The sequence below is a fragment of the Cicer arietinum genome, chromosome 1 (assembly GCF_000331145.2).
Source record: "Cicer arietinum cultivar CDC Frontier isolate Library 1 chromosome 1, Cicar.CDCFrontier_v2.0, whole genome shotgun sequence".
Taxonomy (NCBI): domain Eukaryota; kingdom Viridiplantae; phylum Streptophyta; class Magnoliopsida; order Fabales; family Fabaceae; genus Cicer; species Cicer arietinum.
Genome location: NC_021160.2, coordinates 26,005,483 through 26,024,834, shown reverse-complemented (window position 1 = coordinate 26,024,834; position 19,352 = coordinate 26,005,483). Strand labels below are relative to the sequence as shown.

The 19,352-nt window shown below is 29.7% G+C and overlaps 1 protein-coding gene and 1 pseudogene across 4 annotated transcripts; one reads left to right on the top strand and one right to left on the bottom strand.

Moving 5' to 3' along the window:
• Positions 1-6,287, bottom strand: part of LOC101501788 (serine carboxypeptidase-like 45) — a 70,168-nt pseudogene extending 63,881 nt beyond the window's left edge.
• A 1,812-nt stretch (positions 6,288-8,099) lies between these two features.
• Positions 8,100-13,687, top strand: LOC101499039 (1-acyl-sn-glycerol-3-phosphate acyltransferase BAT2, chloroplastic). Of its 4 annotated transcripts, none has more exons than XM_012719999.3 (8): positions 8,100-8,299; positions 9,678-9,756; positions 9,838-9,895; positions 10,022-10,216; positions 10,300-10,706; positions 10,838-10,939; positions 12,685-12,975; positions 13,217-13,687. In XM_012719999.3, the coding sequence occupies exons 1-7, from the start codon at positions 8,271-8,273 to the stop codon at positions 12,895-12,897; spliced, it is 1,083 nt and encodes a 360-aa protein (XP_012575453.1). In that variant the 5' UTR covers positions 8,100-8,270; the 3' UTR covers positions 12,898-12,975; positions 13,217-13,687. The 4 variants fall into 4 exon arrangements, with proteins under 4 accessions (XP_012575453.1, XP_073220916.1, XP_027186407.1 ...); XM_073364815.1 differs by having other exon boundaries at positions 13,212-13,687; XM_027330606.2 differs by having other exon boundaries at positions 8,103-8,299; positions 12,676-12,975.
• Positions 13,688-19,352: the final 5,665 nt, after the last annotated feature.

Below are 19,352 nucleotides of genomic sequence, written 5' to 3'. Positions count from 1 at the left end.
GTGTTTGATTTAAGTTTATGATTGAGTGTTTTGAATTTGATTATCGTGTATGAGTGCGATGAATTGTAAAACTATTTCAAAAATCAATTCGTCGTGGTGATTGTGTGGGAATTGCTAAGTGTTAAGTTTTGGAGTTATGTGTGAGTGTGATTGAATTTGTTTAAGTATTTTTGGAAGAATAAGCAGGGAAATCGATTTCCCAATCGATTGGATGAGTTGCAGGAACTTCACTATTTTAACCTAATCGATTTGCCAATCGATTGTATAAATATGTCTTTCAAAATCTTTTAAGAAATCGATTTGGCAATCGATTGGCCTTAACACAGGAACTCAGCAAAACTGACAAAATCGATTTGGCAATCGATTTGGCAACACAGGAACTTAGCAAAAACTGACCAAATCGATTTGGCAATCGATTGGCTCAGTAGAAATCCTTATTTTGAGTTAGATAATCGATTGCTCAATTGATTTATCAATGCTTTGGTGAGTTATGTATTACTTGATGGTTTGAGAACTTCATTTTGATTTCATTTTTAATTGGCAAGCATTACATGAACTTTTAGCATACGATAAATCCTTTTAAGGTGCATGCTTAGTTGAAAGGTTATTTTGTGCATTTAAAACTTAATTGTTATGTGTTATCTGTTAATTTCGGTTGGTGGCCCTTTACAACTATTGTGGAAATCTGGGCTTTGCCCTCAGATGAGAGCCAGGACGATCCTGCCGGTTCGTACCCTACGGATGGGAATGCTTGACTAGAGCTATGTTAGGAGGATCTCACGGGGCGTGTGGAGATCACTCAGGGTGTATAGTTACAGTTTTGTTTTGAAGAATGATCAGATTAGGATGACATAGATGGAACTTATGTTTTTTTTTTTGGATTACGTTACCTTGAACTGGAAAACTGTATAATTACTAATATTGTCGGCTTGACATGTTATTTTTGGTGGGTTACATGTACCACTTTTTGATGTGTAAATATTTGGGATTTATAATTTGAGAAACTTTTCCGCTGCTTGTAAATTATAATGACTCAATTATTTATCCAAAGGTATTTCCTTATTTAATTCTTTGTTTTATTTTAATCTCTTTTGAAAAAAAATACACCCTCGCTTTGAAAATCGGGGTGTTACAATGAGTATGAAGAACTACTTGAAAAAGAGCACATATACGAACTTCTCAACCATAAGGAGCTGAGTGCTACTGTCGTCAGCTTATACATTAGGTAAAAATTACTTTTAATTGCATTTATTGGCAATTAATTTAATTTATTGATAATTAATCTAATTTGAAAATTTCATTGAAGGTTTTTGTATGAGAAGTTGGTGTGTACGCGCAGATTGTCAAATAGATTTTCATTCTTGTCTTCGCATAAGCTTTCGATGTTTAAACTCGATCCAGTGAATGTAAAGAAATACGTTTTAGATATCCTATTAGGAAATAAAGAGAAGGATAAGTTGTTCATTGCACCATATAATTTAGGGTACGTAATTATATATTCTTTATTTATATTTTTTTTAATTTATGAGATCTTAATTTATTAGTTATGTAAACAAAATTGCCAACCAAATTTTTGTTGTTGTAGGGCACATTGAGTGTTATTTGCAATCAATGCGACCTCTGAAGTTATATATTATTTCGATCTCTTGCACAGCAATTACAACAATCACTCCGATATAAGGACTATGTCCGACACGTAAGTAATATTCATTTATTTCTTACATATATATATATAAATAATGTGTTTGTTAATGCTATAATAATCACATTTATTTATTCGATGTTGTTTTACAAGTTTTTCGAGCTCAAAGAGGTGCTACAGTGTCGAAGCAAAAGCCAAATAACATCACATGGATTCCAATAAAGGTTTGAAATATATGCCTTTAAAATTTCATTTACAATCAATGCACAAATATTTATTGACTTATATGTTTTATTTTATAGTGCCCTCGTCAAACTAACAACATCGACTGTGGGTACTATATATTTTGATTCATGAAAGAGATTGTTGATATGAATCAAACTATAATCCCATAAACGGTTCGGTATTTCCATTATTTGATTTTCATATATAAACTATGTATATATTTGATTCTAACTTATTTATGTTCAATTTTTATATCGTACAGTACTTTGACAATTCCAGTCCAACATACTCTGAAAGAGATCTAATTGAAATAAAGGAAGACTGGTGTCAGTATGTGATTGAAATGAAAATTATTTGATTTGCTGAGAAATGGCATGCTACAAGGGATAGTTATATGAATATATGGTAGTTCTGTTCTGTGTAGTTCTGATAGTTATATGTATATGAATATGGCACATTTGAAAAGTTGTGAATATGTAGTTATATGAATATGTATATAGTTATGTGTTGTTGTCAATATGTGAATATGTATATGAATATGTTGTGAATTGATTGTGTAAATATGTAAAGTTATAAAGTTAAATTATAAAGTTATATAGTTCTGTTTTGTTGTGTACTGATTGTGAAATGATTGTGTGAACTGATTGTGAACTGATTCTAGATGAAAATGATTTTGGAAAAAAAATTAAAAGACAGTGCTTTCTAAAAAAATGTCATAAAAAATCAAAAAGCACTTTTTAGAAATTCCATTTACATCATTTTTTAATAAAACTAAAATAAGAATGCACCTTTTACTGCGCTTTTTCAAAAAAACGTTGTAATAGGTGCATAATAATGCATCTATTGAATGCACCTTTTACAACGCTTATTCAAAAAAGCACTGTCATAGGTGCATAATAATGCATCTATTGTTTGCACCTTTTACAGCGCTTTCTCAAAAAAGCGTTGTAATAGGTGCATAATAATGCTATATTGAATGCACCATTTACAGCGCTTTTTCTAAAAAGCGTTGTAATAAGTGCCTAATAATGCATATATTGTTTGCACCTTTTACAGCGCTTTCTCAAAAAGGCGTTGTAATAGGTGCATAATAATGCTATATTGAATGCACCATTTACAACGTTTTTTCCAAAAAGCGTTGTAAAACGAGTATAACAAGCGCGCAATATATCTACCTATTTTATAGCGCTTTTTTATTTTAAAAAGCACTGTTGTATCTTTTTACAACGCTAGATACTACAGCACTTATTTTTTGGAAAAAGCGTTGTAAATGGCTTAAAAAAAACGCTGTAAAATGCGTTTTTTCGCGTAGTGCTATGTCATACAAAAAACTGATATAACATAAAATCTAGTTTAACTATTAAAAATTTTACTTGATTAAGTACTTCAAATTTTAATTCGGTTTAAAAATTCAATAATAAGTATGATTTATTAACAATAAATTACAGATTTCTTCAAATTATTTACAAGATGTGCACTTTTTCTTATGGAAAATATAAATATCAATTTCAAATTCATATGAACATATAAATAAATTGATTGTTTGTATATAATACTAATAAAATATAACGATTATATATTAAATGTTTTATATATAACTTTCAATATAAAAAATGTGTTACATAATGCATTTACATTTGAATTTTTGGAAGTGGCCTTTCTTCTAAAAACGCTTTAAATAACACAAGTGTTTGCTCTGGTTGCGAAGCTGCTGCGTACTGACCAGCTCCTCTTATGGTGGCAAATGATAAACTGCCACCATAAACATGTGTAAATCCTGCAACCTAAATAACAAAATACCAAAATAAGTTAATTTTTTAGATATGAATGATTCCACTAACAAAGTGAAACTTAAAGGCTTGACAAACAAAACAGCAACAAAAAAATGACAGAATTTGATTGATGATTTTTAGCTCAACCACCAACACATAATCAATAAGTCCATAAAATAAAAATCTTCTTCATTTATAAATATATACCTTTATTCCATTATACCATGGTTTAAAGGGCTCTGATACGTTGAACCTGAATTCCTTGGCTAATTCATCCAATAAGGATTGTGTGCCAATGAATGGTATGACAAAATCTTGATCTCCATTGTACAAGAAATAGTTTTGCCTAAAAAACATATAGAACATGGACAAACCAAAGACAAGAATATGATGTCATAGACTAACTAAAAAGTTAGAGAGAAAAACTTACTAGCCTAAATATCATCATTCTGACACCTGATTTAACAAGTGTCCCTAATAGAGATATGGTTGGATTATCAAAACTTTTGCTGTTATACCGGATAACTCTATAATAATATGAAAATGATATTAGAATTCGATACAAATCTAATAAAATATATCAAATTTTTTTCAATATAAACCTAAACTTATTTCCAATTTGAAAGATAATTCGGAAGTCCATTTATTACAAAGACAAAATTGGTGATCACTAAGTTTAATTTGACTTTATTCCATCAATCTAAATGACATCTAAGGTATTTTGAAGTTATAATTAAGTTTTAAACTCTAATGATAAGTCAAGTTTCAACTGATAAAACTTACCCACTACAAGATTGCCATGAGGCGTACCTAGTATGAAGAGCTTTTTGTACTTCTTTTTTATTCAAGTACGCAAATATTTTGTCTTCAAGACAAAAAGCTCTCTTGTTTTCTTCTTGCTAACCAAATATAATAGAAAACATAAGAAAATGAAAGAAAAAACAAAACAAAACAAAACAAAACAAATAAGAGTTTAGATTTAAAGAGAAGGGATGAAGTCTATTATACAAGTGGAGTCCATGTATGTTGTAATGGTGGTAGGCACGCATCGTGACTAATATCAAACTGATCGATGTAGCTACCAACCTATACATAAATAATAAGGTGTCAGCTTAACGACATAGTTTTATCGTCTATGTTCAAATAACATAATTAAAAAAAAAAATCTACTAACCTCCATATTCAATCTCTTGTTAACTTCTACACAGGTGGAACTAGGTGTTCCCCTTCGATATCCTCTCTTAATTTGGGAACAGTTGCAAACTTTTGTGAGTAACTCATAGGTTGAATATGATTTCAACCCATGAGACCACAAAAATTGCCATCTAGAGTTGTAATCTGTGTTAAACTCTAGAAGGGGGTTTCCTATCTGCAACATCAAAGAGGAATCAATGTTATTTGTATCAACTAAAATGTTTCTTCTATAAAGCACAACATAATGTTATTGTATAAGAATTATAAATTTTATTTCAAATATTTGTACTCACGGCTATTCCCTTTAAATTTATATTGGTTTTGGTATGTATAATGAGTTCTGCAAGTTGATGTGCAAAGTGACCTAAAAACAAAAGCATGTATTATCATCCAACATAAAAACCAAAATAAAAATTATATTCATATAACACAAAATCAAAATACTACCTGCATAGCCCTCTCATGTGATGAAGAACTCATTGTTTTTGTAACGTGGAAACTTTGTGAACCAACGTTGTAAAAAAATAAGATTATCTTTTGTTGTATATTATAAAGATAGTGTCAAACATCAACAAAGTTGATATCATTATATGAATTCAAAACAAGTAAAAGTGCATTGTTTGATGAGTATATGAATGAAGTGAATTATGTTTTTTTTAATCATTAAGTGAATTGTGTAGAAATTGTGTTTTATATGAAACAATCTACTTTTACATTTACCTCTCTAAAATCAAATATGGTTTAAATAAAATGTAAATTTTTCAACTAAAAACAAATTATTTTAATCACTTATATTTAATCCGAGTTAAACAAGAAGAGAAGAAAACAAAGTTTACTCTATGTAGTTTATGAAACTGTAACTTATTGGTTTATTATTAATAAGTTCAACTCAACATATTAAGAATTATTCTAATGTTAATTTGAACACGAAAAATGAAACATACATGTCATGTCATTGGTCACATAGTTATAGAAGGATTTATTGGTGGAGTATGAAAAGCCAACGCCAGCTGTTGATTTCAAATAGAGCATGTTTGCCTCTACAAGGTTATCAACATGGAAAACAATTTTAGGTATGCACAAAAATGTTACTAAAATTCAACGAAATTGATTTCTCTAATTACCTTTGTTCCAACTGTAGGCATTCTTAACCAAACCATTGTCGGTTGGTTTAAAGGGACCATGCTCCCTGAAAGCTCCAAGTCCAACAGAAGAACAACTCAGCCTTTAAAAACCAACAATATATTGTCAAATACATTAACTTTCAAATTAACAATTTTTATTATTTTTTTAATTGTAGTGATTGAATTCATATTACCTCCAGTGATTGACTCCATATTCCCTCCATGTAGCCACATAACTATTGGCTTTAAAGTTGGGTGAACTTCTGCTTCAACAAAATAGTAAAATAAAAATCTTTTTTGAGTTTCATCTACAGTGATATAACCAGCATATCATCTACAGTGATAATATCAAAATAATTTTGTAGGGAGTAAAAATATATATTTTTTTATATAAAATTAATATTAAAAGGTCAAAATTTTATAGAGACTAAAAATATATTTAACCCTAAAATTAAAAATTAAAGTAGTATACTAATAAACAAAATATAAATAAAGCATATTTGCTCTTTTTTATGTTTTAGAATATATTTTTGAAATAAATTTACCAAATGATCAGTTTTTTCTTTTTCCCTTGTTTAAAATAGTTTTCAAAATTGATATTATCAAACAATTTTTTATTATATTTTCTTTTTAAAATTAGTTTTCAAAATTTGAATTATAAAAGAGTATTTAAAAACTAAAGACGAAAACTAAATCAAAGAGGGATATCACATTTTCACCACTATTCAATCATAGCATGATATCATATTTTCACCTATAATAAATTTCTAAATATGCAAGAAAGATATATAATTATAAATGATTTAATAGTAACGTTAATATTTAGATCACAATTATTATTATTAAATGAAATAAAATATGTGGTATATTATTTTGTTAAGCATTCAACGATACTTTCAAGTAGATCAAATTGTAAAATTATTAATGTTAGTTTGGACGTCTTATCTCAAATTCAAATATCAAATCTCATAATTGTGTATGAATTTATTATAGTATTTACTATTTTTTTCTTCATATTAACACAAATTTAAGAACACATTGAATGCAACTTCAAGAGAAAAAATCGTTTTTCAATCCAATTAGAATGATTCTCTACTTATTTTTAGTGTTTGATAAATAACCTATTTTTTAGTGTTGATAATTACTAACGAAAAGAAAGATTTATTTTTCCTTTTCTAAATAAGGTGCATTTATTAAGAGATTCTAATGAAGGGGATTATGTATTTCTTTTTTGCTTGATTTACAATGTAATAAACACATATTATATTTTATTTGCAGATAAGCTAATTGTAAAATAAGAATTAAATATTAAGATTTGAGTGATTGTTGTCTAATATCAAAGTTTTAACGAATCAAATTTAATGAATGATATATGGTTTTTTTTATCACCTAATAGCTAATATTAGTAACATTAGTATTATGATTGAATTCTTTAACTTCTCTTGTTATCTATGTGACTCCACCTAACTAATAAAGCCAACCATATATATATATATATATATATATATATATATATATATATAAATTATTTGTTTATTGAAATATAGGTATTCATGACTTGATCAATGACTAAGATTTAGTCATCTCACCATCTCATGTTTAAAATAAGTCGAATTATATATAATTTAAATTCAACATATTTACTTAGCGAATTCAATTTTCAACTCTAGTTTGTCTCATTTGGTTCATAAAACTATAAGTTTAACAAGCTTATTATCGAGTTGCGAATTATTTTCAAGTCGTTCAAATTATTGTTAAGCTTAATTGTCAAATATTTTTTAACATAAGATGATTACGATTCAATGTTAGTGTATCAACTCTTTACACTAACTATTAACCATGTTTATAAATTAAATGATTTAATTTATATACACAATGTAAAAGTTATATACAATGTGAATTAATCTCAACTGTCCAATCATTATAAATATTTAACTTTTATGATAATTATGTCAAAAATCACAAATACGAATAATTAGTATGTACCGACAATGTAAAAATACATAATAATTAAACTCTAAATTAAATGCAACATTTTATATGGTTAAATTTGATATCTTAATTGTAATTTAGAGTTAGTTAATCGTATTTTTACTAGACAGTTCTTTAATTGAAAATGTAGGGCTGCACCGGTATGAACGTACTGGTTGACATAAAAAAAAAAAAGTAGAATTATTCCAGCAATGGGGGCATCAAAAGGCGAAGAAAATACAAACCAAACATAGAAGAGCGATAACGTGTTTTGAAAAGTACAAACCCAAAAATAAACCCTAAAACCAAAAACCATTCACAACTCAATTCATCATACTTGCCATGGAAGTTGCTTGTCCAATTCAATTCAGGTAACACTCTTCTTCTCTGTACACTCTCTCATCTACCATTCTTCCTCCTTGTAAATCGTTGCCGGCAGCCTTCCAGGCGCCCACCACCGCGCTAATTCCTCCAGGTTCAGTCTCCAAAAGAACATCAACTTGTAACGAATCTCCATTTTCTGTTTTTAATATGTTAGGGTTTGGAGTTTTAGAAATGGGATTCTTTTATATGACTCTAATTGTATTAAATTGGTTGATTGATCTTGTCATTGAGACTCTGAGTAGTAATTTGTGTAATCGGTGGGCATTATTTTCACAAAAGTAGTGTTTAGAATGCTTCTCAATTCTTCTAGTTATTCCTTTATTTAATTTCAAACAATTTGTGTTGTGAAATCATTGTTAGTGTAAATCATCAGTTGCTAATTGTCAATCATTGTTTTTGTATTAGTTGCTGTTTTCCTAAGTTTGATTTTTCTTGTGATTTGGAAAATAGCATGTTGTGAGAGGAAACGTTACTTTGATAACCACACATATCTCAATGTTAATCACCTTAATTTCTTTTTGTTCTCATATTATATATATAATAATATATTAATTTGACTTTGATTACATGACGTACAACAACAAACTACCTCTTCAATTCAACATATATATTTGGAATATTGTCTACCCACTAGGAGCATACTTGGTTTTAAAACCACTTTGAGTATATCTGTATTTATTTAGTACTGTTTCAATTTGGATTTGTTTTAGGAACTCCTATAAAAAATAAAGGTGAAAAAGCAGTGGCATCTCTAAACCGAATACTAGTTTCAGTTCTCATAAATTCAATCTACTTTTGCGTTGAATTGGTTTTCATAGTAACTTGGTTATTATATGGTCTGTTGGAATTAGAGCTCTAGTTTGTTATTGTTAATATGTGTGTTGGAATTTTGCTGGTTTGGTAGCTGAGGTATATTTCTCTTCATTAATGACAATGGTTTGACAATAGAGATAAGTTTTTGAATCATCACATCTCAGCATTCAAGCCATAATGCTTTGTAAGTGAAGTATGATAGTATTGGTGGATATATGATGGTATAATGGTACTGATGTAGTATATAATGTTCTGAGTTTTATATTCATCTTGAGCCTATGACTCAGTAAATATCAATATTAATTTTGTTTATCCAAATTCTTATGCATTGGTTATTGCAATTTTGAACTTTTTTTACTCAATCTCTTATACTAAAAGCTAACATGTTTTTTAAGAAAAATTATAACCTGTGAATTTTTATTGTTATTTTTAAGAAGTTAATTTTTCTAAATTAATAAAATATAGTATTCTCTGTACAAAATTACTCTGTGCATTGCACGGGTAGATGTACTAGTTATTAATTGTACTTAATAATTTGCACCCCTGGTCCAGGGTCCTAGATCTGCCACAGTGTCCAAACCGTCGTTTCTATCACTTTCACGAAGAGCCGAGATTCTCCTCTTTTACAATCGTGAGTGCGATAGTTTTTTCTCTCAATTTTTATTTATTACATGTGTGTTATGTTTGATTGAACTCTTCTAAATTATTGCAGTTGCGGTCTCATAAAAGAGCTTCTTGTAAACATCCATTTTTCAGTACTTCACATATTAGTAAGTTTGTGTGAATTTTTGCTCTTCTTTTATAACTAGTTGGTGTTTATTTGCTTGTTTCTTCTTTTTAAGTGTTTGAATATGTATGGGTTATTTTAATTTTATCTTCTTTTATTACTTGTATAGCTTCTCAAAGCAGTTTGTTAGGCAACCCCAAGAAGCAAAGAAATGTGTTGAGGGTGTCATGTTTTCCTAAAGTGGAGTTCTTTGGACCTCGTTTCTGTAACAAATTGAATCTTCAAAATAAACTCCCCAGGGATGTGATTGTAAGATCTGAGATTACTGCAGCGGGGTCTGCAGGAGACGGCTATTCATTACCAGGTTTGTATTAAAATGTTTTGTTTGCTTGGGTAAAATTGAAATGCTTGTTCTTTATGTGCTCCTTGGTCTTCGATTTATTGCAGAACTGAAAATGGAAGCAAAAGTTAGGGGAGTTTGTTTTTATGCTGTTACTTCATTTGCTGCTATATTTCTTTTTATGTTGATGCTGGTTGGGCATCCTTCCGTGCTCATGTTTGATCGTTACCAGAGAAAGTTCCATTATTTTGTTGCCAAAGTCTGGGCAACGTTGACCGTGACCCCATTTTTCAAAATTGAATATGAAGGGTTGGAGAATCTTCCACCTCCGAATACTCCCGCTGTTTATGTTTCAAATCATCAGAGTTTTCTGGACATATATACTCTTCTAACTCTTGGAAGAAGCTTTAAATTCATAAGCAAGACTGGGGTATTCCTTTTTCCAGTAATTGGGTGGGCAATGTTTCTTTTGGGCGTTATTCCTTTGAAGCGTATGGACAGCCGAAGCCAGATGGTATTCTTTCACATTGCTTTTGCTGCTAATTTTACTAACCAATTCTTCTTAATTAAATGTTAGTGTTTTCTTTGTAATTATCCCCCCCCCCCGGATTTTAATCACGGTTGTGCTTGCTTCTTCATGTATAGGACTGTCTTAAACAGTGCATCGATCTGATCAAGAAAGGAGCCTCTGTTTTTTTCTTTCCGGAGGGAACACGCTCTAAAGATGGAAAATTAGGTGCATTCAAGGTGAGTTTGTATCATGATTCCTGTAATTAGGGCTGTTCATGGTTGGTTTTTTTTAAAAACCAAACTACATCCGTTTTAAAACCAATATATGGATTTAGATTTATAACCAAATCCATTATTTGGTTTAAAACCAGCTATAAAACCAATTGTAAAATTGGTTATGGTTAAATAACCGGTTTATAATTAAGCAACCGGTTTTGAAAATTTGATTATTTTTTTTAAAAATATTTATTCATAGTTTAAAAATCGGTTATTTAAAAAAATCGATTTTTTCGATAAATTTTTTTAAAGAAATTCTCACCAAATTTTTCGAGAAAAAATTCGATTTAAAATTTTTTTGAGAAAAAAAAGTTTTTTTTATTTAATTTTCAAATTTTTTTCAAGAAATAAAATCTCAAAATTAACAAAATATTGGTAGTGGATAAAAATCAAATTCAAATATAAAACATAAATGGTTATCCAACTGGTTTATCAATAAACCGGATTATAACCATATGATTTTAACCGGATATTTAAAATGGATTTGGATCCGGTTTTAGATTTGGGCATCATAACCGGATTTTTTGCACAGCCCTACCTGTAATCATTTTCACCTTTGTAGATAATCATATGATTTAGAAGCAAACAATTGTAGATAATTATGAATTATTTATGTTGTTGAGGAAAAATAGCACATAACCTGGAACACAAGCTAAATAAGGTGTCAACATTAAAAAGTATAGCCGAAGGATAGAAAAGTAGTAACGAAGTAAAACTGAAATAATATATTTCATATTCATTGATGACATTATGTCCTATAATTTAATCCCTATCCTAATTACCCAATACCACCTATCTAGGTAAAGTACTAGTCTAGCACAGCTATTACAAGCCTACTCCTAAAACGATAAAAATACTGATATTATAATTCTATTTTCATCTTGTTTGAAATATCACTTAAAGAAAATACCTTGATATGGGATGGGGACATATGGGAATTTGAAGAAAATACCACTTAAAGAAAATACCTTGCTAAAGAAGCCACAAACTTTGCTGGAGATACAATGCAATTGGGATGGGGACATATGGGAATTTGAAGGAATGATATGGAGTATGTCAATGTACGAAGCTTCTTATAGAGGGTGGTAAAGCTTTTGGAGGGAATTTGAAGTTACTACTATCACATAGATCAAAATTAACATCGTATGAATTTTTATTAAATAAAATAATTTTGATGTATCTCATTGACATATCAAATAACTGTAGAATAATATGAAATTTTATAGGCATGATCTATGTGATAGTAACTTTCAATCTTGCAGTGGATTCTGTGATACTGATATGCGATAAAGAGTTATAAACTGTGTCGTACTATTAATGCAGTGCATGTAAAGTAGTACAATTTTTTTTGATGAAAAAACTGTAGTACAATTAGAACAAGGGAACAACCACATCCTAATAACATTACTAACTTAACAAGAATAATAATATTCTAAAATGATGTGTTGGCTACACTCTGAGTTTATATTTTATTTACCTTGGTTTTGTGGTTGCTTTTCTTCCTTCCTGTCATCACATAGGAATGACATCCTTAGGACTGGGATGCTAATTTACCTAGATAGGTGGCATAATACAGTAGCATAATCTAATTGAGGTCTATTGTTTTCAAGTCTCTTTTTCTCTGCTGCATTTATTTGTTTCCAGTAGAGATTTCATTTTGTTGAACTCATTGTCAACTTTTATCTTTCCCTTGGGAGGATGTACAGAAGGGAGCTTTCAGCATTGCTGCAAAGACTAATGCACCCGTGGTACCTATTACACTTATTGGAACTGGCCAAATCATGCCAGCAGGAAGGGAGGGTATGGTGAACTTAGGTTCCGTTAAAGTTGTTATACATAAACCTATAGATGGGAAAGATGCTGACATGTTATGCAAAGAAGCTAGGAATACAATCGCAAGTGTGCTGATTCAAGCCTGAAAAATGTACTGCAAAGGAGTTCTGTAAATTTCTATTACATGAATATAGACCCCTTGTGCCTTGAAATGAATTGGAAAGGTAAAGTGTCTGCCTCTTCCCTGATTAAGGACCTTTAGTATTAGGACCTTGTAGCAATGAGATTTCCGTATTTTGTAAGTCAACTATGCATTTTAATTTACTTTACATGCACATTTCATTACTGTTATAATATCAAAATTTTGTATTGTAGTCTTGTGTGCAGATTGAGATTTTTTTCTTTGGGGAGGTGAATTAAATTATCTTGTTCATACTAAACATTTTGTTTCTTTATGTAGGGCAGTCATGCGTCGCATCAGCAGAACGAACTATTTTGATTCATGTTGGAGCACCAGGTGTACTATCTATGACTGTGTTTGCAGCTCTTCAGGGGTCGATGTTCTTTGTTCAATCTTTGTTAGTCAATCATATTGGTTCCTCCACGTTTTTCTTTCAGTTGGGTGGATAGAGGATGGAGGCTGTGAGGTTGTTCTTTGCCTATGCTGCATCAAATGCTTGATTAAACTATGTATCTATTTACCCATATACCCTACGGAAGAATTAAATAAGAGTTAGAATATGCAAATAAAACGGGGGTGGGTGTCAGCAATGGATGATATTGATATTTCAGTTTCCCGCCTTTGTGAGGAAACATTACTTATGAAGTCATTTGCCGTTACCAATAGTGTTAAAATTGTTGCAACTAATTTGTGTATAATCAACAGCTTAATAAGATTTGTAGTGTATATGCAGGCAGTTGTTTTTAGTTCTGGCATGTGAATGTCTCTTTTGCTAAATGAATACTCCATTACTCCCTCTCCCTTTGACTCTTTGAACGACAATGTTTTTCTTTTTTGGTTTTAAATGAACTGCTAGTCTCTTTTATTTGAATCATGAACTAGTCCCCTCATTTATAAATCTGGGTTTTTTAGTCTGATAATTTTTTTTTTTTAATAACTATTTTCAAATTTATTTATCTAAATCTTCCCTTTTGAAAATTATTAACCAAAGTACTTTTTTTTTTTAAGTTACAAGTCACCATTTGGAATGGTGACTTCCTTAAGGAAGTCTACGTTTCAAATGGCGACTTTTTAAAGGGATTTAAAAAAAAAAATTGGCTTAATTGCAGTTTTAGTCCCCCTATTTTAGCTGAATCGTGAAAGTAGTCCCCTAATTTTGTTTCTCCCCAGTTCTGATCCCCCAAACAGAATTTTGGTCAAAAACTTAATGAAATTTCATGTTTTAAAGTCGTACTACACCATTTATAATCATAGATTCCAGGTACAATTGTTGTAAATGAGATTTTGAGGCATGATGTGACTTAAATAAATGAAAAAAAATGAAATTTCATCAAGTTTTGGACCAAAATTCTGTTTGAGGGACCAAAACTGGGGAGAAACAAAATGGGGGGACTACTTTTGCAAATCAGCTAAAATAGGGGGACCAAAACTGCAATTAAGCCAAAAAAATTCTTTTAAATAACATAATATATATATATATATATATATATATATATATGTATATATAATTCATAAAAATATATAAATATAACTTTTAAATTATATAATTTATGCATGAAAAACATTACAAATTTTATAAAAATTACAATAAAATTAATGTCGAAAGTGGCCTTTAGTACCACTTTGCTGAGGTTTTATCACATCACGAGTTTGTTCTTCTTTTTTTTTGATCTTCGTCTTCTTACTATTGAGGATGTATAGGAAGAAGTAATGCAGGAGAACTACTTCTAACTTGAGTTCAATTGGATATTTAATTCAAATGAGTATATGCATTTCCAAAGCTTGGAATTTGAAAGCTTTGTTGACACATATTATCCACATCCCCCGAGAATATGCATTCCCAAAATCCTGTACGTGTGAAAAAACCTCGACAATGTGGTACTGGAGGTCACACTCGACAATATGGTACTGGAGGTCACATTCAACATTAATTTTATTGTAATTTTTGTAAAATTTATGATATTTTTTATGAATGACTTATGTAATTTAAAATTTTATCGTAATTTAAAGTTTGTATTTATGTATTTTTATAAATTATACATATGATTTTTTTCCTATATATCTTTTTTTTTACACCAAAATAACCCACTCTCAAATTAATTTACCTGATTGCCCTACCCAGTAGGAAGTCGCTGGCCCATGGTGTAACCAGCTGAAGAGAAAAATATTTTTCACCTAGTTGGAGGTCGCTGGTCCAGGGGCAGGGGGCGACCTCGCACTAGGGTTTTGAATTTTTTTTTTGCTCGTTTTAATTATTATTATATGAATTTAATACATTAAAAATAATTAAATTAATAAATAATAATAATAAATAATACATAAATAAATAATAATAAATATATTAATTATTATTAAAAACGATTAAAATAAATATTAATAATCATAATAAATAATACATTAGTAAATAATAATAATAATTAAAATTAAAAATAGTAAATTATATTAAAAAGTTTCAAAGAAAATACATTAAAAATACAATTGAACAATTGTTTATTTAATAAATTAAAACTAATTATAATATTTTAAAAAACAAAAATAATAATAATAATAATAATAATAATAATAATAATAATAATAATAATAATTTTCTACTTACCAAATTTGCTACTACTTATCAAATTGGACAATTTGCGATTAATTAATTTGTTACTTACCATAGATTAATTTTCTCATTAAATGTTAAAATTAATGATTAATCACAAATTGCTAAAATTAATTTTCTCATTAAATGTGATTTATTAAATTGATTAATTTTCTCATTAGTTACAAATTGATTTAATATCAAAAAAATTGATTCGTGTGATTGGAAAAAATAATAAAAGTAAAAAATGAACCTAATCTAATTATTTTATATATAGATATTTTTAAATACCTTTGAAAGATGAATATATTTAATTTGATTTTATTATTTGAGATAATTTAACAATACATTTGTATACAATATATTACTTGATTTTATCTCAATATATCAAAAAAATTGATTCGTGTGATTGGTAATGTGGCAAAATATACATATCAAAACTAATGCAGTTGAATAAATGTGACAAAACAAATAAGGTAATGTAGATTCAATTTATCAATCACACAAATTAATTTTTTTGATATTAAATCAATTTGTAAATTAACGACAAAATTAATCAATTTACCAAATCATATTTAATGAGAAAATTAATTTTAGCAATTTGTGATTAATCATTAATTTTACCATTAAACGATAAAATTAATGAAAAAATTAATCAATTGTACACTTTGATAAGTAACAAATTGATTAATCGCAAATTATCCAATTTGTTAAGTAGCAAATTTGGTAAGTATCAAATTAATTTTAGAAAATTGATTAATCACAAATTGTACAATTTGGTAAGTAGAAAATTATTATTATTATTATTATTATTATTATTATTCATTAGTATTTTGTTTTTTTTAAATATTATAATTAGTTTTAATTTATTAAATAAACAATTATTCAATTATATTTTTAATTTATTAAATAATTAGTTTTAATGTATCAAGAAAATGTTTAAAAGTAATTGATAAGCAATTAAATAAAGTAACGATGGTAGGTGCTAACAAAATAAAATGTGGTTGCTCAATCCGAACAACTCATGGATTACCCTGTATTCTCATCCCTTTAGATAGCATTCATGTTTTTTAGAAAAAACTAAGCATGGAGCATGAAGAATCTTTATCACAATATGGCTTTTTAGAAGAGAGGGAGGCAATGAATTATGAAGACACAAGATTTTGTTGGTCAAAGGATATTCAGGGCAAATGTGCTTGAATTTGTATTTCCACATAAAACAACAATGTGTCCAACACCTGATAAAGTGAAAACCAATGGAACTACTAAAAAAAAAATTGATGCTCCTAGTGATCCTTCATATTGGGAGTATGTCGATGCCTCTCAAGGATCTCCAAAGCAACCATCTCAACATTCTTCAAAGCACTCATCTTAACATTCTGTTATGCCACTCCCAATCTATACTTTCTGGCACCAGAGGAATGTTATGCAGAATGCACTGAATGCGACCAAATTGTCGAAGACATTGCTTTGGTAGATATGGGACAAAAATCCACCCCAATGAAGGTAGTCGAAGAACATCGACGTTGTTTCAAAAGGATGATTAGCTCGGTCGTCATCATATGGTGTAAACAGTACATCCTCAAGCAAAATAGCTTCAAGTCTCCATCGATATGTTAGCAAACCACCTTCAACGTGTTTTGCAGTCCACTTATGGGCTTTTGGAATATGCTCAGAATCTATTTCACTATCGTCCCACTTATAAATGTTAGGAAAGTGCTCGTAAATCCAACACTGCATAAAAAACAAAAGACAATTTAGTAAATTAAAAATACAACTTAATAAATGAATAACACAACTTAAGGTGAGTCATATACCTGTAATAGGATCATATATCCTCCCAATTGTCTAGCGTCGTGAACAGCTCCATCTCGCAGGTTATCATATAGCAGTACCAATGTAGTGGTAACCCATGCATAGTCCCGACAACGATCTAAATCAATAAACAAACTAATATATTTCGTCTCCACACAGGTGTGAGTCTTGTCGGCGAAAATAGTGCTGCCAACTAAATGCAAGAGGTTACTTCTAGCAGCACACTCAAACATGTTAGTTTAAGTGAGACATTTAAATAAATTGCGCAACCAATGCAGTCTATATTGTGCATATTTATTAAAGTTCATCCCAAAAACTGCTTCCTCCAAGGTTGCTCCGAACAACTCATGTGCAACAATCACAAACTTATTATTGTTCATGTTTATTGGTGCATCGAAGAACTTACCACAAGGAGGAATGTGAAGAAGATTCGTGACGTCATCCAATGTGATCGTCATCTCTTCAAATGACATATAAAATGAGTCGGTCTCTCTATGCACCTTACTACAAAGGCATATATGAGATCAACGTCAACCATCGTCAAATAAGCTGAGGACAAATGTACAAGTCCAAATTCTTGAATCCAATGTTGTAATTTATCTAGTACAGGTATGTCAACAAACTTCTTTAGTTTCAAGCCACGTGTGACAACCTTCAATGGGCCACGATCCTTCAAGTAATTAAAAAACATGACAATAAAATCATGTACTAAATTTCATTACAAAAATTTACTAAATATAATATATAACTATTCTTAATTAAAAATTAATTAATTAAAATATACCTTTCTTTCCCATATCCTCTGTAACGCCTAATTTTTTTAACATGAATGAAACAAAAATATACACAATGCAAATGAAACTGAAATTTTTAATTCATATATATATATCTGAATACTTACAAATTTAAAACAACTTTCAAGTGAGACTTAATTAAACTATGACTCTAATCTAGACTCAAGACGTGATCCGATTCTGACTCATGACATTGAAGGACTGGTGAGCAAATCCGGATACTCCTCAGACTTTCAATGTTTACCTGTTACCTGGAAAACATCACCCTCAATATGGTGAGAATAAAAATCAGTGACATAGATTTAATAAAAACAATTATTGATGTTTCCCAGCCATGTCGGTGTGCTAAGCATGGAAAATCCTCTCGGTAAACTATACTTCAAATTAAATATAATACTATTTCTTCGTAAGCTATATTCAAATACCTCTTCTACCTCGAGCCTCAAATCTTTCAAACACTTTATGTCACTAGACATGAGTAATCTAATGACTTAAACTCAATATATCAAGTAATTCATAAAGACTACATTGATTTCACCTAATGTCCTCTACTTGAATAACCTCTTTTTGTAAGATTGGACATAATTAAGTCCGTAAGTGGTGCCCCACTTACCTTGGCTTACCCCTCGCTTCCGTCGTATATAGATGGAGAGTTCATCTAGCTAGAATGAACCAACGAACGTCCTGGATCAAAGGGTCACCGACAATAGGAAATAAACTCAACTATCAAGTCTTGTTCAAAGTTTTGCATGCGATATATTGTGTTTGCTAATTTAATGAAATAAAACCAAACCCACAAACCACGAAAATTAAAATACGGTAAATCCAAATTAGTTGTTTTTAGCAACACAAATTGGAAAACAACAAAGAAAAAACAAAAGTTCATAATAAACACAGTTTTTGATGCACAAGATCAGCTGTTAGCTGCAAGTGTAGAGCATACTTAATTTACAGAAATTAAAGAAGAATAGGATAAGGAAAAACGGAATATGATTAAAACATACTAACAAATACTTACAATGGAATCTTGTTTTAAAAACTGAAAACGAAAATACAAAATAAAAATATAGGAGACACTCAAGAAACTCTCAAGATTTCTAACAGAAGCTATGTTGCTGTCTTCCACTCTGCCTTGAACTGAAGACAAGCCTTGCTTATATAGGGAAAGGGTCATGCTTGTACACCTTCGGTGTAATGGAGGAAATGATGAGATTCCTTCTGCTTTCGGTG